Raw genomic sequence first — 23,688 nt, forward strand, 5'->3', positions numbered from 1 at the left:
CCTCCTTCTCTTGGGAGCGGTGGTCGTGGGAACCCCCATCCCTAGGACAGTGCATCTCATGCCTTCCAATCGGCGGAGTCTCCTTCTGTTCCTTTCCCTCAGATTTATCATCTAGTCCACTCTCCCCATTAGTACCTGTGGAGAGAACTTGAAAACAGTTGCTCACCTGTATCTGCGTTGCTGGTACATGGATGCTCCTCTTTCTTCTTCTGGAGGTCACATGCTGCCAAATTTCTTCACCGTCCTCCTGTCCCCGCTGCGCAGCCTGCTGTGATTCTTCAGAACATTGTGCCCATAGGAGTGTATCCTGACGTCTGTCCAGGAAATCTTCAGGTTTCTCTTATGCAACGCAGGGTGGATACCTGTTGCTCCAGACTTTAAACCTTCTCTTCCAGTATGGAGACTAGCTTGCACTTTGTACAGACAAAGTCACTTCTGTTCTGTGGAAGAAAGACAAACATGGCACATCCAGTGCAGGTCACAACAGCCGGTTGCTCACCATCCATATTACTTTCGTCTGCGAGCTTCCTCAGCTGTTGCAATAACTACTCAGAGAAGCCTGCAAGATGTAAGCCTCAGTGGGCTCTCCCCAGGTGAACTCCCAGTCAAATTCCCTCTGTTAGCCTCTCTGCTGTTCGCCGCTCAGCTGGTTCGCAGCTGGCTGCCTCTTTCTAACAGTGAGGCCCCCTCAAGGCCCACCTGGAACAAAGCACCCCCAATTCACGCTTTGCAAGCCATGTTGTATATGGTTAATGCAACTTATATTTATAGATGGCTGCAGTTACTGCTCTTTTTTAATACAAGGTGGCAGGGTCTAGTGCAGGGGATCCAAAGCTGTATAGTAGTATGTGCTGCCTCTCGGTCTCGCCAACCCAAGAAATCAAAAATAACGAATCAGGCCTCCAAAAATCAAGAGATTGGCTTTAAAAACCTTGATTTTAAAAAATGCTGGGTCTTTTTATTTGCCTTTGGGCTTTTTGAGCCTTTAGATTTCATGCATACAAGCTTTTCTCTGCAACCAGGAGGACTAGAAACCAACTTTAAAATGAATCTGAGGTTCCTGACCCCAGAAGCTGGGGCTCTAAGAAAATCAACAAATCATCCTGAGCGTTGGCAGCACTGCTGTAGTAAAGAGAAGACCTGGACATGACAATGCAGCACAAATGAACCCACACCCAAATCAATTTCTGATCCACTCAAAAAATCAGTCTTAATACCCCCCCCTTGCCGATTCAAAAACCAATTTCCTCAATAATAACAGTCAAACTCGCCAAATATACAAACTCAGGCCTACTCCCCCCCCCCAGTCCATTGTCACTTCAGCCTCCAGATTCTTTCCTCCTCCTCGTCTCCTCTCCATGCAGGGTCCCTCGCTCCAGGTTCCTGCTCTACTTCCCCTTACTCCCATCCAGGCTCCCTGGCCTCCTTTCTCTTCTTTCCACACTCCCCTGCCAGTTCTCCACCCAAACTCCTTTTTTTCTGCCCAGCCTAATCTCCCATGGAGGGGCCCCAACACCTGGGTCCCCAATTCATTCCCCCTCTCAGATGCAAAAGTATCATTATTATTAGGACTGGGCGGGAAATGGTTTTTCCCTTCCCATGAAAATTTGAAGAAATTGAAAAATTGTCCCATCCCGAATCAGGATGGGTAAGGTTCCTCAGGTCTCCTTTGAGGAGCCCCCTTCGGTGGTAGCGGGGAGTTGGTGCTCGCGTCAAGTGGGGTGATCAGTCGTCCTGGTTCGCAGCTGAGCCATGGGGCAAGTGGCAGTTCCAGCATCCTGGATGGGGGCTAGGCTAGTAAGAAGTCTGTGGCTCGGGGCTCCTGCCCAAGGACTAAACTGACAAATAGTCAATGGCTCGGGGCTCCTGCCCAAGGACTAAACTGACAAATAGTCAATAGCTCAGGCCTTCTGCAATGCGCTCTCTGTGGGATATTTAAGTAGTAGTTTAATTCCTCCGTCCAGATGTGAAGCGTAGTGGGTGGGGGTGGGCACATGGCGTCACATTCCCCCAGACTTCTGGCACCCTTGTCATGAGGTCTTAGATCATCACATGAAGAGGAATCCCATTCTGCTTCCTGTGTCAGGAAGCCCATCAGGTCAGGGGTGGGCTTTGTCCCCCAGAATGTTCTGAGGGAGAGCAGTTCAGCTGCTGAGCTGTCTCCCTCCATGATTGAGAGCCCTGGCTTCATCCGTGGTAGATCTTCACCAAAAGAAGCTGAGGAGCTCAGATGAGAGATGGACCCTCCCAAGAATGAGGGTCATTAATATGGGACAGCACTTACAGGGACATTCCTGCCTGTCTCCCTCATGTGTGCAATTATCCCCCCTGCCATATGTATCCCCAGTCTCTCCCACTGTCACCCCCCCCCCCCCACACACACATACAGCGTGGGGGAAGACAGAAGCCATCTGTGCTCCCCTCATCCATAAAACACCTTGTAGTGTTCTCCATGTAGGCCTCTTGACTCCCCATAAGCAGAGGGGGAGACATAGAGCTGAAGCTGTCTGAGGCCCTGAGAGACCATCACCAGCTCTAATCCCCTGGCTCCATCCTTGTCTGTTGAGCCTTCTGCAGATCAGCAACAGGGATTCCCACTCTGCCAAACCTTAGGTGATTCATCCTCACAACAGGAAGGCAGCAGAGAGGCCGATGATGTCCTTTGGAGCCAGACGAGCTTATGAGGGGAGCCAGAGATGTGTCCCCAAACTCCTCTATAATTGCAAGCTTCCTGACTGCCTGCATTTGATCTCATTCTCCCTGCCACACTCCCCTCCTCTCTCTCCTCCAAGTGGGAGGATTCGATCCCTTGTTCACATCCTTGGCTGGGGGGAAAAATCTGTTTCTCCAGTGACTGGGTTTCTTGGGATCAATTTACACTTTGGGATCTATCTCTGTGGTGAAAAAGGCAAGCAGAACTTCCTTTTGTTTAAAGGAAGTGCATTGTTCCTACTGTGCCTGACAAGCTCTCCAAAGCATGCCAGATACGAAGAACCACGGCATCCTCCCAGGCTGCCTGGCCCAGTAGCTAAGAAACCAGAGGGGGACACAAAAGACCTAGATTCTAGTCCCAGCTCTGCCAATAAGCTTGTGTGTGACCCTAGGCAAGTCACTTCACTGCTTTGTGTCTTGCAACTTCCACACTCCCTCATCTTTGCTTTCTTTCCCAGTTCAATTGTAAGCTCTTTGGAGCAAGAACTGTGCCTCATTATGTGTTTGCACAGTGCGTGGCACAATGGGAGCCCAATACCTTTTGGGACCTCTAGGTGCTACAAATAATTAATAGTAATGTTGATGATTAGCTTCATACAACTATATTTTGGTACTGTGCACCGGATATCATCTAGGGGAATCCATCCAGTGACATTAACTTTATTTCTCTATTGTTTTTTTTCCCCCACTACAAAATGGACAAAAACCCCCAAAACTTTAGAAACTCTGAAAAAACCCTTTATTTTTATGGCATTATAAATCAGCAAGCCCATGTCCAAATCACTTTACATTTTCCAGAAGAATTCAGTGGCAGCTCAAGACTTAACCTATCATCAATTTGGAGGCTAAGCTGTCTTTTATTGTCTTTCTCTTTTTAATATTTTTATTATTTATTATTAAGGGGTGGGGTGGGGGCAAACTCAGACTTATCATGAAAACTCAGCAGCATCTTTATGTAGCAACTGATATAGCTGCATAATAGGAGCAAAGATGAGGAAAAAAGGATGTGACAGCTAGCAGTGAGTAAACAAAAATTACATTTAAGGAGAAGCTCCTCACACATTCTTTTTCTGTGGTTAGATTGCTCCACTTAACAGCAATTTCATAAGAATTCTCTTTTGGCAGTTTATAATTTTATCCATTTTTCCCTTTTAATCACCTCAAAATGACATGGATGCAAACTTCTGAGGCTCGTCGTGCACATTCGGTCAGTCATGGGAGTTCTCTTTGCCTACATCATCATGTCAGTTTCAGTTTCCATGCTTCAGACTCAAGAACTGAAACTTAAATTTAGCAGAGCAGAAGAAAACAGAAGTAAGAAGAGAGTGATGGGGGAGATAAGAAGAGGGGAAAAGAGTGGGTGAAAGAGGGTGATAGAAAAAGAGGTGGAGAGAAAGGATGGAGACTAGAAAGAGAGGGAAATGTGAAAAAGATAGAGGAAAGGGAAAAGGAAGAAGAAAAACGGGAGGGCAACACTAAGAATAGGGAGGGGAAGTTATAATCACTGAAGGAGAGAGGAAGGAAATGGAAGGGGAAGTGCTGGTATTCCCCAATGCTAGATGTTTAGGGCTTGGTGCTGTTGAAGATGAGCTCTGGGGCATTTATTCCAGGGCTCCTAGTATAGGGAGGCAGCTGGAGACATTGCTGGGGTGCAGTGTGCTGCGCTCCCAGGTTCATTGCCAAGAATAAGGTACACATCTGCCCCCCTACAAGGCCTGTTCCAGCAGTGTCTTTCATTGACTCTTCCAGGAGAGCGTCCCAACTCAGTAATGAATCTGCTCTTAAGCTTTCATGCCTTTCCCAGACTTGAAGTATGAAGGGTAGTAGCTAGGCAAGGGATGGTGGGAGCCTGGTATTGGTGTTGAGAGGGGAAGCCGAGAAGGTTGGCACGTCTTGGAAATGACTCTATAAAGGACCATAGGAAAAGCTTCTGCTGGGAAATAATTTAATGCAAATGAAGTAGTGCACCCTTCATTTTACATCCTAAGGAGGAGCAGCAGGCCAGGAAGGTAGCCTATTATTTCCTGCTGAGAACTATCATGTTCATAACTATCAGAGAGAGACTTAGGCACTGATCATAACAGAGACAGCTGTAATTTGCATGAATGGGCCACTTCCTTTGGAATTGCTCTACAAAGACCTGAGACCCTTGATAAAGGGATTATATATGCTTGAAAAAAAATAGCATTAATGGAAATAAAGTTGGAATATCATGTTTTCAAAGGCCAGGACAAATTAAAAGCTAAAGGCTGTCACTACCTCTTTAACATGGCTATGATCTGCATCTTTTTATATAAATACATTTTTATAAACAACAACATATTGAAGTTAACATTTAAAAAGGAAAACAAGAATAGAAAACATACATCTGTACAAAGTAGCTGAGTTAACTTCGGTGGAGCATCCTTAACTTCAGGAATTTCGTAATGACACCAGCGTGCTTGAATATTTCAGCCTTAACATTAACTGTTTATTATTATTATTTCATTGATTCTGCTAACATTTTTCTAAAAGGGGAAATGTTGGACTTACCCCTCAGTTTTTCTTCTCTGATAAAGGCATGAGTCCCTTCCTTGCAGCCTCTGGAGATAGAGTTCTTACGTGTTACTCCTGGGGGAATTTGGCACCAAAAAATTAAAAATTCTGTGCACAATATTTTAAAATTCTGCAAAATTCTGTATATTTTATTTGTCAAAATAACACAATATAATCATGCCACTTTCAATTATTTTGGTAATTTATTTCAAAATGCCTGTCAGCAAATATGTCTGTAATAATACAGACAACAAAAAAGATTCAGGAAATGTGTTTTTACAAATAGATTCCTTACTAGGCAAATTAATACAGAACTTTGAGTAATAATTCATTTAAACTACCATACAGAACCGTATTTCCCACACCCCTCAGAAGCAGTGCAAAGGCTTGGAGGAGTTAGGGGTAATAGAGGAGCTGAGGGAGAGGGAAGTAATTGCTGGGAAGAAGCCTGGGAGTGAAACTGGAGGGTTCCTGGGTATGGGTGGGAGAAATATGGAAAAGGGTTTTCTTTGGAGGGGGAGAGATTGTTAGGGAGTTGGGGAACCTCCCCCATGCAGACCCTGGTTGACCTCTAGCCTCTTCCATTCAGTCAGGCACATCTGCCTTGTCTCCATGTGTCCCTGCACCCTCCTCCCCCCACCCCCATGTGTCTCTGTATCCCCACTCAGTCACCCCTCACCTCTGTATGGTCTTGTTCCACATTTCCATTTAGCCCCTGTCCCAGTCTGTCCCCCCCACTGGCCCTTTTGAACCTCAGTCGGTGACAGCCCCCGCACCCCAGCAGCCGCAAATGCATCATCCATCCACATGTCCCATGCTTCCTAACCTGGCTCCACTGGCAGGGTGCTGTGAGGAATGCAGCCAGCTGTTGGCTGCTACTGCTGGTCAGCCAGCTGCTCTCTGCTCTGGTGCCACCTCATGGGCAAAAGGTGTAACTGCAGTGCCTCTCCAACCAAATGTATTTTCTGCAGAGAAAAAAATTCTGCAGAGGACATGAATTCTGTGCATGCGCAGTGATACAGAATTCCCCCAGTGGTAAAATAAGGCTTCAGTTTCTGGAGCTGAGTAGGGCGAAGAAAGTTTCCACACCATCTGGCTGTTGCCAACACTAAAGATACGTCAGTCTATGCCCATTTGTCCCTCAGCTCTTCCATGGTAGCTAACAAACACAGGTCCACCTAAGCTATGTATACTTCTCTACCACCCCCTTGGGTAGGCCATTGAACCATCTGATAGTGTCAAACTCAGTCGCTTTATTAAAACTCATATTGTACTTGTAGAGTTTCACAGAAGCATAATTACAGTACACACTCACAGAAACAACTCATTATTTATTGAGCCACATTAAGATTAGTTTATTTGCCAGTGATTGGGCCAGGACATCAGGTGTCAAACACATACACCGGATCCAGCATCTAACAACTTTATATCTTCATGCTACACTTGCAAAGTGACATTTACCTTTCTTTTTTTTAAATATGTACCATACTTCCAAAATGTTAAAATAGATTAACTAGTTTCTATGGCTAAAATAAAGCATGTGGAAGAACACAACCAAAAAAGTGAGTAAGAAAGCACACATTTAAAATATACTTACACTTTTGGTTCAGTCTCTGACTGCAATATGGTTTAATTCATTTGCCTACTGAAGGTTGTATGGTCTGTACCAGAGAGCTCATGTCCTCACTTGTTAAAATGAACATATGCAGAATGTTTCGCAGTAGCAACGTAATTACGGGGAAGCATAAGAAATTCATAATGCTATACACTAAACTAACTAAAACAAGACTTTCAAAATAAAATGGTTCACAGATGAACATGTGACACAGACATAACTGATGATATTAAAGCAACTTTGTGATTTAGCTAAACTCTGACTTAGTTAATTCAGTTTTTAAGGCCAGTGTAGACGGATGCACAATTTCTAAAGGGTTATACAAAGCTCTGCTATAGGTCTTTTCAGTACCAAGAACTGACATTTGAAACAGACCATTTAAAGCAGAGAGGCTACTACAGCACAGAAAATTTTATTAAGCGAAGGTGAGCTTGTGTCAGACGATCAATTCGTCCACTCAGAAAATGCCTCTGATCGGCAGCATCTTTCCGTTCCTGAAGAAAGAAGTTCAATTTTTCTTTTTCTTGTAAAAGTTGCAGTATTGAATTCTGTAATTTATCTCCAAAGTCCTGAAGGATGTAGAATTGGATGATCAGAGGAATTTGGTTGGAGAGACGTTTACCTGCACTCTGAAAACAGAAGATGGTTATAAAACATTACTGTCAAAGAGAGGACATGGGAAGGGCTCTCTAGCGAAATTCAGTAAGAAGCTACAACATTCTGTGTCAAGTGATTGTTCCCGTGAGTATCTTCATGAATTAGTCTGGAAATGGTTCAGACAGCTGAGATGCAACTTTTCCTTTTAATCCCATTTGAAAACATGAATGAGATGCGCTGCTAATTTCAACCATAAGTATTCTCAGCAGCATAAACACAAGGCAGACCAGTCACTGCTGACTACCTGTATAACCTAATTAATGCATCCGATGAAGTGAGCTGTAGCTCACAAAAGCTTATGCTCAAATAAATTTGTTAGTCTCCAAGGTGCCACAAGTCCTCCTTTCCTTTTCTTTTTGCGAATACAGACTTACACGGCTGCTACTCTGAAACCTAATTAATGCTGACATTTGCCAGCAGAGGGCCATCCACGAAATAACACTATTGTAAAGTACAAGCTCAGAAACTGCTTCCACAGAAGCCATAGTGTGTGGCTGACCTGCTTCCACAAACTGCTGTGGGGTAGTAATGGAGTGGCTCATAAGTAATTACGTAGAACTGACAAAAACCTAAGATACCACCCTAAATTTCAAATCGTAGGATTCTAGCTTGAATCCCTTTAACATAATCAACCCATCTGGCACAAGCAGTCTAATGGGCACAGCCCAAAGTCAACTCCCAGTATCTAGAACTTATTTGTACTAGTCCGGTGAAGTACAGGGCTGCCTTAGTGCTATGCCCGCGCCTTAACAGATGTCAGCCTGGGGATTTGATCACTTATTTAGAACCAGGAAAGCTAACTGCTATTTACTGAGCTAGTTCCCTCTTAATCTAACAAATCAGAGTACAACAGAGGCAGCAATTTATAATTCAGACAAGCTACTCAAGATGACTGACTGGCAGAGGGAACTTAAATGCAGGACCCTTTTGTGAGAAATCTCAGTCTATTGCCCAACATTTCTCCTTTCAAATCATCAATCTGAGGGTGAAATTTTCAAGAGTATTTATGTGCTTAAATCCCCTTTTCAAAAGTGACACACCTAGGATCCTAATTCTCATATAAAATCAATGGCACTTAACTGCATAGGGTCTCTTGAAAATTTTGGTGAGTGTCTAATGGCTCTCTCTGCTGCAGATTCACTGCTCTAGGGTTATTTAACCTATTGCCAAGTGAAGCACTTTAGGACACCACAAATCTGAGTGAGATGATATAAAAACAAGTTCTCTTTTGCCTTTTCACCCTACCTCATAACATCTACTGCTAACATAACCACTTCTAATAACTGTCATAATATGTTTGTTCTCTCCATGAGAACAAAATGGAAACGGAGGCCTGCTTGTTCAATGGCTGCCTCTAGTTTTATGGATGTACTGATTTGTATCTCCAGGTGCATCCATTTTGTGCCACTGCACCTGCATTTTGCTGGTGGTGCATTGTTGTAGACCAGGCTGAGGCTAAAAATCAGAACCTTAATTTCTCAGTTGGTGGACATAGGGCTAAATTCAGAGGTGGCCTAAGTTTTGTCATTAAGTTGGTGAAATCTGGTGTAACAGAGCAGGAAAAACAATCAAAAGGCAGATGCAGTATGATGAAGCAAGCCTCTGTTATACACTCAACTTGTAACTATACCTACATAATGATTCTGAACATTGATACTGTACTGTACATGCCTTTCACATCACATCTAAATTTGCCCATAGACATTTTGCATCGGCTATTCAAAATTCCAGTTAATACAAAAAGATGTTATCCATGGACATCAAGGTGGGGGATTATATGCCTTATAAATGTTACCAGTATTTTCTTAAATTAAAAACAAAGAGAGACTCTTTCTATTGATTGCAATGGGAACTGGATTGGTACATGCTGCAGGATTTGGAGTGGAATAAAAACTGCTGTGGTAGGAATCCATAAACTCACACTGAAGTATGCCTCCAAGTGGTAAGTCATATCCTGAATGGCAGGGTGGTTCTGGACAGTTCCAGAATTGAAACTCAAGGAGACCAGGTTCAGACTGTGGGCTGCTTCCTTTGATGTTCCTTTCTCAAAAACTTTTAAGTCTTGTCTGTAAACATTGTCCTGGCAGTATACAAGCTGCTCCATTTTAAAATGGATTTTAATAATTGTTTCAGCTTCCTCTGATTGTTTCTTGCTAATGTCTTCAATTCTGCCCTGTGAAGGGAGAGAAGTGGGGGGAAGAAAACTATCAAAATCCACTAAACAACAGATGGTGCACGTAAGTACAGGACCAGCCCCATGTGACAGATAATGTGTGACATGGTGTCACAGGGTTCCCAAGAGCACACGGTAAGAGCCAGATTCTGGCTCCCTGTCTCCTGGTGCAAGGGGGCAGGAGAGGCCACGTTGCCTTATGCCCCCATTACACTTGTGGACAGGAGCAGCCAAAAGCCTGCCACTTTGAGTTCCCTGAGTGCGAACAAAATCCACACCTTTGGCCATGCCCAACAAACCAACCTTCAGCCAGGCACTGAGCATCTAATGGTTCAGCTATAGCAACCCCTCCTCTCTGGCCTTCCAGATTCCTTACCCTTTCAATACACCCAAAACTTCAGTGGGAAAATCATCTACCTCTTCTCAGTGCTACAATTACATTCAAACCTTCTTAAAATCCTTTCACAGGATCCACATTGCCTCCCGATCCAAATTCAGCCTTGTTCTCAGCTTCAAGGACTTCCACAACATAGCACCTGCCTTCCTCCCCCTCTGCTTTTGTCTCCCTTTAAACTTCCTGCCCTCTGCTCAGCCAAAGTCACTTACCTGATTGCTGCCTGATTTTTCAAAGCTGCTGAGCCTCTGCATCTCCCAGAGATTTCAAAATGATTTGTGGATGCTCATCACTTTTGAAAATTAGGCCATAAATGCCTCTATCTTGTGTATGCCCCTGGGCCTTTTTTCAGGCAGTTCCCTGTGAGTGGCAGCCCTTCCAACCTCTCTCTCTCAAAGTCTTTTCTCAAAACTTAGTTCTTCAGTGACCACAGTCACATCAAAAAAAAAAAAAAAAAAAAAAAGAGTCTCTCCCACATGATATATATAAATCTCTAAGCAATCCCATCATCATATTGTCTTTGACCTTTCCACTTCCTGTGGTGTTGTCTTCTGTTCTTCGCTTAACACAGGCACTGCAAAGACTTATAAGCATGCTTGACTTCAAGTAGTCCCATTTAACTCTCTGGGAGTACTTACATGCTTAAGTCCCTGCAGGAATGAAATCTGAGATTGTAAACTCCTTGGGGCAGGGACTCAAAATTTGTTGTGTGCAGTGCTGTGCACATATATGGTGTAAATTATAGTGCAATCCATTCAAGAAACTGGGAAATGTACAGTTTATAGCGATGACAACGTTACTGGATGAATGTAGCCAGACAGCCAGCCCCCCCCCCCCTCAGACCAGCATTGCTGGAAACAAGGAGGAAGCCGGAACAGGGTACTTAACATATATTCCAGCACAGCCTTTGAAGCTGTGAAAGCACAGGTGTGCTGCTACAATGTGCCTCTGGGAACAGATACAACGATTAAGCTCACAGCAGGCAGAGGCCCTGTGACAGACATGGCTCTTAGCCCCTACTAAATAGCGTGATGCACACACACCAACATCCTAGGTGGGAAAATATTTACCCTGATAAAAGAAATGTCCAGTAGTCGACACTTATTGTTTCTCTCCCTTGCAAGTGTAAACTACTCTTGCGAAAGCTGGCGTCACCCAGACAGACCAGCCTCAATTTGGCATAAGAAAGGAGAAAGAGAATAAAGGAGTACAGAGGTATAAGTAGGGGACCTACAGCACCATGATTTTTGAGTGCTTTTCACTATCTATCTGCTGGTCAGATAAGTGACAGCCTCCCAAGGCTTCTGCAGCTAAGAGGGTCCCTAAGCCTTGTCCCTTATTCGTCTTTCCGCGGAATTGAGTGACCGATCCTGGCTTGGCACCGCTGGAATCGAGAGATGCAAGGAGGGTAAGAAGCACCCACACCTGATCTCCTATCTTTAGTGTACACATATTTTGAATAGAGCTCTATACTTTGTTTTCTTTCTTTGGGATTGTGGCTTCAGTTTTGTAACTTGTTTGTGTGTGTAACATCTCTACATTTAAATAAGTAGGCACTAGCAATTTTGTAACCACATGATTAGAATCTAGCTTAATAAATTTTGGTAACCATTTGTGCATAAGCCTGACTTGTTTTCTCTGGTTTACTGTAAAGCAGCCAACACAATTAAAGAACCTCAGCCGTTTTGGCTCTAAAGCCTGGCCATTAGGTGAGAGTACTAAGAGCCTAGCGTTGAGTTGTGCCGCCTCCACGGGGCAAACTCTTGGGGCACCTGTCAGTCAATCCTGGCTGCCCGCTGCGAAGGAGCTCTGAGCTCTAGCAGTTAAAGTCACGGGTGTGGAGAGGCTCTTAGTGCTGCCATTGGGGCACCTGTCAGTCAGTATTGACTGCCCGCTGCGAAGGAGCTCTGAGCTCTAGCAGTTAAAGTCACGGGTGGTTAGGAACTTGGGGCATCCGTCAGCCTAGCCCGGGCTGCCCGCCGCGAAGGGACAGTGCGTCCTAGCAGTTAAAGTCACGGATGGTATAAACGGGCATAGCTGGCACCTCACCAAACATCCTTGGCCGTCGGCTAACAATGATGTAACAAACCTTAATTTCTCCTGCATATAGAAATTTCCATTTATTTACAGTTTCTCTGTTACCTTATTGCACAACATATTCATAAAGGTGCAGGAATCTCCCCAGTTGCTTAAAGGTACAACAATTAAATAAGTGACTGATCAAGAGTGAAGGAGTAACATGTAGTTCTATATATAATACATTATGCCATTCAGTATTGCTTGACTTATATCAGGTTATATAAAATCATAGACGTGTCAGACTGGAAGGGACCTAAAGAGGTCATCTAGTCCAGTCCTCTGCACTCAAGGCAGGACTACACAATAATTAGACCATTCCTAACAGGTGTTTGTGTAGCCTGTTCTCAGATGATGGAGATTCCACAGCTTCCCTTGACAATTTGTTCCAGTGCTTAACTACCTTGACAGTTAGGAAGTTTTTTCTCATGTTCAGCCTAAACCTCCCTTGCTGCAATTAAAGCCCATTGCTTTTTGTCCTGTCCTGGGAGATTAAGGGGAACAATTTTTCATCTTTGCCCTTGTAACAACCTTTCATGTACTTGAAAACTTATGATGTCCCCCTCAGTCTTCTCCTCTCCAAACTAAACAAACCCAATTTTATCAATCTTCCCTCACAGGCCATGTTTTCCAGACCTTTAATCATTCTTGTTGCTCTTCTCTGGACAGCATGTGGTGTCTCACCTTAGCAGCTCTGTTAAGATTTTGAAAATCCTCAAAATGATCTTTGGCAACCTCTGTAAAAGCTTTTCGGACAATTTCTGAGGGGAGAAAAGAGACATAAAATAAAGGTAGCAGTATAAACGTGATTACTGAACTACTGGTAGTACAAGATTTGTGAAAACTGGTCATTCTCCATATCTATTCAAAGCACAGGTGTCAACTTTTGTTGGTGCCGGTGGGTGCTCGCACCCCCCCTGGCCCCACCCCCGCCCCGACTCCGCCCCCTCCCTGCCTCTATTGGATCCCTCCCCAAATCCCTGCCCTGGCCCCGCCTCTTCCCCAAGCGCTCCGCGTTCCCCCTCCTCCCCCCTCCCTCCCAGGCTTGCCCCGCGAAACAGCTGTTTCTCGGCGCAAGTGCTGGGAGGGAGGGGGGAGAAGCAGGACCCATCGGCCCGCTCAGGGGAGGAGGCGGAGGTGAGCTGGGGCAGGTCGGGGAGCTGCCAGTGGATGCTCTGCACCCACCAATTTTTACCCACGGGTGTTCCAGCCCCGGGACACCCATGGAGTCAGCGCCTATGATCCAAAGGACACTGCCATGGAGCTATGTCTCATCTATTCAATTTTTAATCTCTCCTTATCATATCTGAGATGATTTTTCATTTTCCTATCATGGTCGATTTCTAACGTTTTCAGAAATACTATCCATTTAGGAATTTTGTACTGTCAAAGTCTGAAGGCCAGGCATAGAGGTTTGAGGTCTAAAGATCAGTCTCATGGCTTGAAACTGGTTTGATTCAGATTCATTTCCCCCTGCCTGAAGCAGCCAAGATACAGCTCTTGCTGTGTCAACCAAAATGTACGCAAACCAATATTTCTGAAGCTTGGGATAAAACTTAGCTAATGAAACTCACCAATTACTTTCTTCAGCATCTCAATAGCTGGTTTTTCTAGTGCCATAATTCGCTGTCTTACAATGGCCTCAAATGTCTTGTAACTGGTAAACCCCGGGAGCTCTCTTCCACGATACTGTTCTTCAAATCTCCACACTTCATGTTGTATAGTTTTTCTATCTATAACATTAAAACAACAGCACTATTTTAATATAATAAATCTAATGAATTTATAAAGACAACTATGGATTTAAAGTGGAAGTTTAGTTCTTTGTTCTGAAGACACTTTTGACTGGAAGAACTAATACACAGCTCATAATTTAAGCAAGTTGATTTCTGTAGAATTGAGCCAAAATATGCAGTTGCTACTTCTAAGAATGAACTGTTTCACTCATTGAGATGACCAGATAAACCAGGGTTGGGCAAACTTTTGGCCCGAGGGCCACATCTGGGTGGGGAAATTGCATGCAGGGCCATGAATGTAGGGCTGGGGCATGAGGTTGGGGTGTGGAAGGGAGTGCGGGGTGTAGTAGGGGGTGCGGTGTGCAGGAAGGAGCTCAGGACAAGGAGTTGGAGTGCAGGAGGGGTACGGGGTGGGCTCGGGGCAGAGGGTTGGGGTGCAGAGTGTGGGAGGCATCTCAGGGCAGGGAGTTAGGGTGCTGGAGGGGTGTAGCATGTGGCAGGGGGCTCAGGGCAGGGGTTCAGGGTGCGGGCTCCCTGCCTGCCCTGGCCCCGCGCCGCTCCCAGAAGCGGCCGGCATCACGTCCCTGTGGCCCCTGTGGGGAGGGGGGCCAGAGGGCTCCATATGCTGCCCTCGCCTGCGGGAAACTCCCCCAAAGCTCTCATTGGCTGCAGTTCCCCATTCCTGGCCAATGGGAGCTGCAGGGGGCGGTGCCTGCAGGCAAGGGCAGCGCGCAGAGCCCTCTGCCCTCCCTCCCCCAAGGACCGCAGGGATGTGGTGCTGGCTGCTTCTGGGAGCGGCGCGGGGCTGGCAATCCCGCGGGCTGGATCCGGCCCGTAGGCCGTAGTTTGCCCACCCCTGATTTAAACTAATGGAAACCGGAACATGGGCCAGTATTCTGATCCAGTACAGCAACTCCTATCAGTCTGATACCCTTTCAGCAGTGGCCAATACTTGATGTTTTAGAGGAAGATGTAAAACAATTTGACAACCAAATATAAGGAAGTCTAGTCTAAACTTCCTGGAACACTCAGACAACACCAACACTAAAACATTGTCAATATTGGAGAAATTTGCCATCCTAAATAATATTTGTTCCTCTCTGACTGATACATGTGTACCTCACATCCACATTTACTAGTGCTTTAAAGGCATCCAATCTTGACTTATTGTGGGTAGGTACAGGAGTTATAGCATATTCATGCGTGACTGGAGGCAGGAAGTACACAGGTAACACTGCATTCAGTTCTTAAGGACCATTCCTCTCAGAACCTCTAAGAGATTTCAAATACTTATGGGCTTATGGTCAAACACTACAAAAAAAATTGCGGTGTAGTATGTGTCAAATAGACTGGAGTTTGAGAGGCAAAACTTTAGAAGGAAGGTGTATAGGGGTTTGTAAAATTAATCAGTCAACGAGAAAAACATCTTCCAATGTACTTTACAATAGGAAGCCCCAAAACCTGCATAATTTAGTAAAAGTCCTGAGAATTCCATTTATCTGCCATTTTTAATATTTATTCCAGCTCTCTAATGATCTGAAACTAGAACTGTTAGATGAACTTTCCTTGCAATGACTTCAGCTATATAATAACTTCAGCTAACAATAATACCTGCCTCATACACGGTTCTTTTCATGGGTAGATCTCAAATTACTTTCTAAAGGAAGGCAGAAGTATCATTATTTCCATTTTACTTGCAATGCAAGTGCACCTCCTATTGACACACACAAGCGCATCAACTGATTCTCAAAGGGAATAAGTAACATCATAAAGAAACTGGTTTTTAGTTGTTTTCTCCTCTTCTATTTTTCCTGTGTTTTTGTTCACCTGCTATCTCCTCTTTCCACCTGTTTTCCTACTTTTTTCACTCACCTAATACCTTTAGATTAACTGGCTCTGGGTATGCGGTGGGACAGGACAGATTAGACGATAGAATACACCTGTGTCTAGATGTAGTTGCCCCTCAGTGACATGTACCCCGCACACATTTTGGAACTATTCCTTTAGAATTACATTTAGCCATGTTTATATCGACATTCACAGACAGCTAAAAACGTATAGCAATAGGGGCTGCTCGACAGAAATGTCGACATTTGACATTGGTGAGGCCTCATCTGGAGTACTGTGTCCAGTTTTGGGCCCCACACTTCAAGAAGGATGTGGATAAATTGGAGAGAGTCCAGCGAAGGGCAACAAAAATGATTAAGGGTCTGGAACACATGAGTTATGAGGAGAGGCTGAGGGAGCTGGGATTGTTTAGCCTGCAGAAGAGAAGAATGAGGGGGGATTTGATAGCTGCTTTCAACTACCTGAAAGGGGGTTCCAAAGAGGATGGCTCTAGACTGTTCTCAATGGTAGCAGATGACAGAACGAGGAGTAATGGTCTCAAGCTGCAGTGGGGGAGGTTTAGATTGGATATTAGGAAAAACTTTTTCACTCAGAGGGTGGTGAAACACTGGAATGCGTTACCTAGGGAGGTGGTAGAATCTCCTTCCTTAGAGGTTTTTAAGGTCAGGCTTGACAAAGCCCTGGCTGGGATGATTTAACTGGTAATTGGTTCTGCTTCGAGCAGGGGGTTGGACTAGATGACCTTCTGGGGTCCCTTCCAACCCTTATATTCTATGATTCTATGATGAAATGTGTGCTACGTGTTGACCAAGAGGAAGAATTAATGGGTATTCGGAGAGGTTTAGAAATGTTTTGAGCTGATCTTAAACTTCAATTTCTGTGAGACATTCTTCTCCTTTTAGATCTGGATTCAGTAACCAATTAGCAGACTGGGTTATCTGGGAAACATGGGCGTTCTTTAGGTGGTTATTTTATTACTCATAAATTGCTAGACTTTAAACCATAGACTTAAAAAAAATTTTTTAACATACGTTATTCAAAGAATCAAGGGCATATTGTCAGCTGGTGAAATTGTCCTATCACCATTGACTTCAATGGAAATGGACGGAATCCATTGATTTCAATGGAGCTATGTGAGTTCACACCAGCCGGGGATCTTGGTAGATAAATTCTCATCACTTCAAGTTTTAAAATTTCATTAACATGATCTATTAGCTGTATTACAACGTTAGTCAAAATAAGTATTTCATAGCAGTTTCACAGGCAAGCCCCTGTACTTACCAGTCAATGCACTGTCATCAAGTATCTTCCCCCATTTTTGAAACTCTGTGCGGATTTTTGTAAACAGTCTAATTTCATTTTCTAACAACTTTTCTTCTCCTGCCACTGAACTCATGATGTCTTGATTAAACAGTTTGATTTTCTGTAATGAGATTGAAAAAAAACACCCTGAGTTCTGAAAAGGCAGCATAGCTAAGCAAGAGTGAATTTGATTGTATTTTCCTTGTGGATCTAGGCAATCTTTTATTAAATTCCAATCAGTTAGATTTATGCAAAGCCAATGAAGATTGCTGGAGTTACACAGGTATCAATGCTGAGGGCTTATTTTTTTCTGCAGAACCTATATTCCTGGGAAAAAGAAAAGTTTCCAGATTGACTTGCAGATTCCAGGTTGGGACTGCAGGCCTGGCAATTAGAAAAAACAACCACCATCTTATATTTGTAAACTGAGGACGTGTGTTATGGAAATCACTGAGACGTAACCATGGAACGCTATAATGTCATATTGACCAAGTTCTGTCCAGCGTTGAACTGCTCTACAAGTCCGTGGGATTTGTGCTGCTAACTCACTTTGGTGCTTTTGAAAATCCCAACCTAAATCTTAATTCACCTCCTTTGTCCCTTTCTCTTTACCCTAAAAGCTGATCTAATATCAGCCAAGATTTTCAGAAATGGGTGCCTATATCTAGGCTCCTAAATCCAGATTCAGGCACATGGTGCGGCCAGGTCACCTCCTTGCACAGCAGCTGCTGGAGCCTGAGCTGCACCCCACAGGGAAAGGCAGCAGCAACTGCTGGGAGCTGCAGAGGGCGTAGCACTGCTTTCTGGGGTGGAGTAGGGAGGAGAGACTGAGTGGAGGAACCTTGATCGGGGGGGGGGGGAGGCATGATTTGAGCTGTTCCGGGGGTGGCCAAAACTTTAAATTGCCCCCCAACCCATCAGCATTTATGGGTCGTCTCTGCTGTCTCCCTGCAACCATATGGTAACACGTAATCCCAGAAGGAGAACTTTGGCAGGGCCCAAGATCAGCTGGACCTGCTAAGTAGTATGGTTGACAGCCAGGGAGGTGTAACCTGGAGACCCAGTCAGAGAGTGATTGGATCACAGCATCCCACCCCAAAAGAGAAGTGGAGGCACAGGCCTCTGTCTTGACAGGGGTTCACTTGTGGGACTGGAAGAGGGTCTCTGTGGGAGGAGCCTACCCAGGGACTGTGGGAACAGCCATTCACCACAGTAGGTCTCAAACTTTAATGCCAGAAAGGATAGTTGTGATCATCTAGTCTGACTTCCTGGACATCGCAGGCCACCAAATCTCACCAACCTACACCAGTAATAGATCCATAACCTCTGGGTGGGGTTCATAGTAAAGAGATAGAAGAAACAGGTGGAAGAGCTTCATCAAACTGGACACCATGAGCCAAGAGCATCCATGGTTTAAATCCAGGGATGCACTTAGGCTTATGTGTATTGTAAGCAATGAAAGCCCTACAAAGTGTTGATGGCAGAAATGAATTTGTTCCCTTTGAAATTCTTGAGCTTATCAAAATCAGGAAAGTTTAGGACTTGTTCAGCTCTCTTTGCCGTGCCACACAACCAAATACATATTTATACTTACATCTATTAGGAAAACCAACTTCTCGCCTTCTGCTTTTGGTGTGCCTTTGCCATATTTGAGTAACTCTTCAGTTGTTTTGTGGAGTTGAATGTTTATTTGCTCTTCTAAAACAGGCAAAGATTTCTAGGGGAGAAAAAACAACTATACTTGTACAGTTTGGACAATTCCATTCTTTGAAAGAAACAGAACATTTCAGAGTGTGACATGGAGCTTTATGAATCTTGCACGGCCCTTAAACGTCCAGGTATGCTCTGAAGTCTAAACCAACACTGCCTGTACTGAGAAAAGAATGGGGAAGGTTTAAAGAGTGGTGTTCTTCGGTGCTTCTCTTACATAAAAAAAAGCAGTGTTGCTCTGCTGGTCTAGTACAGCATCCTAGTTAGAGAACCAGTGCATCTTAGCAACCTTTTCATTCTTACTAAACAGTTGTTTACAAAAGCACACATAGTATCTGAAATATTTCATATTCACTCTGTATAAATTATTCAGGCTTCCAAAAGTTGTCAGTGATGATAACAGTTCGCTCTAGTTAGCACTATTCATCCATAGATCTCAAAGCGCTTTACAAAAGAAAGCAAGTATCAGAATCCCTACTTTAAAGACAGGAACACTGAGTCATGGAGAGATTACGTGATTTGCCCATGGTTAAACAGTAGGTCAGCTGCAAAGCTGAGAATCGAATACTGGCCAACTGACTATCGCTGGGTAAAATTTTTGAAAGAATAGTTTATTCACTGAAAAAAGCAGTTTCTGTCGACCCAAAACTATCTGAATATGATCCGATAGTTTCAGGTGGGGAAGAGCTGGACTCTTCTACTTTACTGACAAATTCCAAACATTTTTGGAACCAAGATGAATATTTCCCCCGATTATACCCCCGGTTTGGCAGCTGAACTGAAAAATCAATTAATCTCCCAGCTCTATACCTGACTACCAAGCCAAGGCTCAGTATAGTGGACCATGTACTTCCAGATTGCCATCAGGCAGGGTAATTAAAGCTATTCATAGAAATAATTTTTACAGGCCCAGTCCTCCAAAACTGCAGGATTGGGTCCTTTTTTTTTTTTTTTTAATGGTTACTGATGTAAAGTGTTTCTTTGTTAGCTTACATTAATGTGTTCCACAAGCTCACTTGTAAGTTTCTCTGCCAAAATGGGGATAGTGGCCTTGTTTTCATCCAGAAGAACTCTGAAACAGAATAAGGAATATGAATATTCCTCGCATTTGCTGAATGTGACTCGCATTTGCTGAACAAGAGAGCAGTGTCTTCCCAAGTTCTGCAACACAAAGCAGGTAAATACAGTTTCTTCTGATCAAGCAGGGGAATGCTAGTGAAGGTGCAGCCATAGCCTCACTTCATCCTGCCAAATCTGCAAGATTAGATTTGAAATGATGAGCTGTTTGCTGAACAGACTGAGAACAGAAAAAGGTTCGGAACCATAACTTCAGAAAAAGATCATGAGATAAGAATATCCACATTTATTGCTGTATTATAAGAACGTATGTACTGCTATATATGGTAGGGATACTGATTCAGAATCACTTTTGGGTTCAAAAATTCTCTTTATGACTGAAATGCTGAAAAGCAATCATCTGTGGAGGAGAGCGTTCTCCTGACACAGACCATATCTTTCCTGGGAGTGAGTTTCCCCCCATACTTCCCAGTGGACAGAACGATATGCATGAATGCCTGAGCCAGCAAAGCACTTTAAAGCACGTGCTTAACTTGACTCCTATGGGACTACTTCAGAGTTTAATGGTCACCATGTTTTTAAATGGTTTTCTGAGTCAGGGCTTAAATCAAACCTGAATCTGAAAAGAAGCTGAGTTTAAGAGAAGTTAGTTGACATGTAAACTCTTTCTTGCATTTTGGAAAACACTACCACACAGACAATGCAAAACAAACAAACAGAACAAACAAAACCCCCACCCCAAGCACCCCAAGCTACGTTTGAGGATAATTCTCATTGTGGGCCTAACCCAAATCCGATGGGAGTGAGCAGGAATCTTTCCATTGACCTCAATGGACTTTGGATCAGGCCCTTTAACTGTTTGAAAACTACCTAAAATGTTCATGCTGCTCAAAGAATTCTCTCTCCTTCTGGATTGCAGATGCCAGGGTGAGCTTGTCATGAATGTCTTGCTGCCCACGACATTTAACAATCATATAACCCTTCCTTAGGTGGATGACAAGGTTTCGTACAATATCAACAACTGACGACTCAGTTCCCCTGTCCACCAAATCTGGTTTTGTCAGTATCCCTGTGAAGTAATATGATGAGAAGATTAGACAAGCACAGAAATTAATGATGGGAAAGATCTATTGCGGGTATCTAGTCACCCAATGCAGCACTGTTCCCGACAGCATATACTAAAGCGACTTCTCCAGCTGTGCTGTAAGTTTTTTTTTTTTTCTCCCAGCCCCTCTCTCTTCCCCCCACCTTTCTCAGGAACACCTAGGGATATCAAATTAATAGCAGAGCTTTTACAGTATTAATTTTTAATCTTGTCATTTTCAAGATATTTATAGGCATAGTATCAATGGCAGTAGGGTCCCAAATTGAGCTATCCGTTCCCTTTTATCGGTGTGCAAAATTCATGTTATTCCACAGAGCTTGTTTTTTCCTCATAGCAGGTAACTCTTGGCAGGGTTGGGGCAGGGTGGGAAGAATATTAGAACTCTATGACCTACCTTCCCCCATTTGTATTTTTAAAAGTATGTCTCACCTAGAGTTCTCTCTCCATCAGGGTCTACCTCTTGAGCCATTTTCAGTGCCTCTGTTGTTGCGATATCCACATTACTTGGCACCACTACCAAATTTATAGTCTCTTGCTTAGCAATAAATTTTTTAATTAGCTTTTTGATCTGTAATAAAATATGGTAAGAAAGAAATGCAGTAAAGTTTGATGTGACAAATGGCATTGGATGCCAGGCTGCTCATCATCTGACTAGGTGGAATGTCATACACACGATGGATACAATCATACAATAGAAGCTAAGGTGCAAATGTCAGCGGCTGAAATCAGCCTGATTATCTAAAGGTAATCCAAATGTGGTACATGCCCCAGAACAGACTGCTTTTATGTCGGCCTTGGGAAATGGTCATAAATATTTACTAGGCCCGGTACACAATCTATTCAGTGATGAATATGTAATGATATTTTACCTGCATTAGAAACAACCAAATTCTATTGTCTAAATGCACAGCTAAGAAAAAAATCAAGTTGGATTATACTGATATGTCAAGATCAGATAAAATGTAGAGTTACATACATCCATCTCAAAAGTGTGCCTATCAAAAGAGAGCAGAATGTCTTGTCTTTGCCTTTCAATGAGAGATTCATAAAAAGTAAATAAAACTGACATATTTGGCTGTTTTCCCCCCATGTTTGAATCCCAACAATCAGAGTTTCTCATGGTTTTCTGTTGTGTTGCCAAAGGTTCACATAGCTCTAGTTATATTAAATTCATGTAACTATTATCCTGAGTTTCCATAAATCTTCCCTTGTCTTCTACATTTCCCTTCAACACCATTTTCTGTCATATTCAAAAGTAAGATGCTTTATCTCCCTTATTTTACATCTGGAGAATGTGGGACATTCAGGACAATTGTCATGTGCAGCTGGTGTCACACCAACTATTTTATTGTGGATACAATGAGCAGAGTTGTACAAATTACTATAGTAATTTCATCGCAAAATAAAGTGATTTTTTTCCTGCATTCTGGCTGGATAAGGGAGCCCACTTGTATTATCTTTGACAATTCGTTGCCCAAACCCTTTTGATTCAATCAACATTTGCTGACATTTGTCAAGTCCTGCACCTCTCATTGCAATTTACTATTTACATGAATTGTGGGGGAGGTACTAATACACATATCTACTATACATCACCATCCACCCCTCAAACTCCTGCTAACATTAGGGCAGTGGTCTCCAACCTTTTAACGTCCAAGATCACTTTTTGAATCTGAGGTCACCCCAGGATCTGTCCTGCCCCTTCCCCAAAGCCACACCCCTTCCCCAAAGCCCCGCCCCACTCACTCCACCCCCCTCCCCATTGCTCGCTCTCCCCACCATCCCTCACTTTCACCAGGCTGGGGTAGGGTGTTGGGGTTCGGGAGGGGGTGCAGGTTCTGGGCTAGGGCCGAGGGGTTCACAGTGTGGGAGGGGACGCTGGGGCAGGGGATTGGGGGTGCACGAGGGAGTGAGGGGTGCAAGCTCTGGGATGGAGTTTGGGTGCAGGAGGGGGCTCCAAGCTGGGGCAGAGGGTTGGGGTGCAGGAGGGGGTACGGGGTGCTGGTTCTGGGAGGGGGCTCAGGGCTGGGGGTTGGGGTGTGGCCTCCCGACAGGCAGCACTTACCTCCAGCAGCTCCTGGTCAGTGGCAGGCGCAGCGAGGCTAAGGCAGGATCCCTGCCTACCCAGGCCCCACACCGCTCCTGGAAGGGGCCAACGCGCCCCTGTGGCCCCTAGGGTAGATGGGGGGCCATGGCTCCGTGGGCTGCCCCTCTCTGCAAGCACCACCCCCGCAGCTCTCCCGGCCAGTGGGAACTGCGGGGGCGGTGTTCTCAGGCAGGAGCAGCGCACGGAGGGAGACCCCTGACCCCCGCTGCGGGGCCGTGCTGGCCGCTTGCGGGAGCGCCATGGGGTCGGCAGGGAGCCTGCCTTAGTGGCCGCCACACTGCACCGCCGGAAATCGCAATCGACTGGGAGATCCTCTAGGATCGACCAGTCGATTGTGATTGACTGGTTGGTGACCCCTGCACTAGGTCTATATTACAAGTGGCCTTGTTCTTAGAATTCCTATTTGAATTATAAATATTTTAGTTTGTTACCTTTTCAAAAAGAAAGACCAGAAAATTGGCACTCACTTCTACTTTATGCATTGTCTTTTTCACTCCATAAAGTGTTCAACATGCTTCAGAAAAAAAGAGTCAAATACTACTCTCATTTACACTGCTGTAAATTCGCAATAACTCTGCTGAAGTTAGAATTTGATCCATTATGTGGGGAAGCACTGAGAGACAGTAAAATTAATGGAGCCA

General features: G+C 44.3%; 1 protein-coding gene across 1 annotated transcript in view; it reads right to left on the reverse strand.

Annotated features, from left to right (window-relative positions):
- Positions 1-6,574: 6,574 nt before the first annotated feature.
- LOC125643514 (interferon-induced GTP-binding protein Mx1) overlaps positions 6,575-23,688 on the reverse strand; it is a 29,554-nt gene continuing 12,440 nt past the window's right edge. The window contains exons 6-14 of the mRNA XM_048866242.2: positions 21,370-21,508; positions 20,706-20,904; positions 19,752-19,830; positions 18,643-18,765; positions 17,028-17,169; positions 13,737-13,895; positions 12,847-12,923; positions 9,441-9,692; positions 6,575-7,491 (exon numbers count right to left, since the gene is read on the reverse strand). Coding sequence (XP_048722199.2) covers positions 7,258-7,491; positions 9,441-9,692; positions 12,847-12,923; positions 13,737-13,895; positions 17,028-17,169; positions 18,643-18,765; positions 19,752-19,830; positions 20,706-20,904; positions 21,370-21,508 — 1,404 coding nt within the window. The 3' untranslated portion in view covers positions 6,575-7,257. The remainder of the gene's footprint in view (positions 7,492-9,440; positions 9,693-12,846; positions 12,924-13,736; positions 13,896-17,027; positions 17,170-18,642; positions 18,766-19,751; positions 19,831-20,705; positions 20,905-21,369; positions 21,509-23,688) is intronic.

Source organism: Caretta caretta, chromosome 1 (genome assembly GCF_965140235.1).
Source record: "Caretta caretta isolate rCarCar2 chromosome 1, rCarCar1.hap1, whole genome shotgun sequence".
NCBI classification, from domain to species: domain Eukaryota; kingdom Metazoa; phylum Chordata; order Testudines; family Cheloniidae; genus Caretta; species Caretta caretta.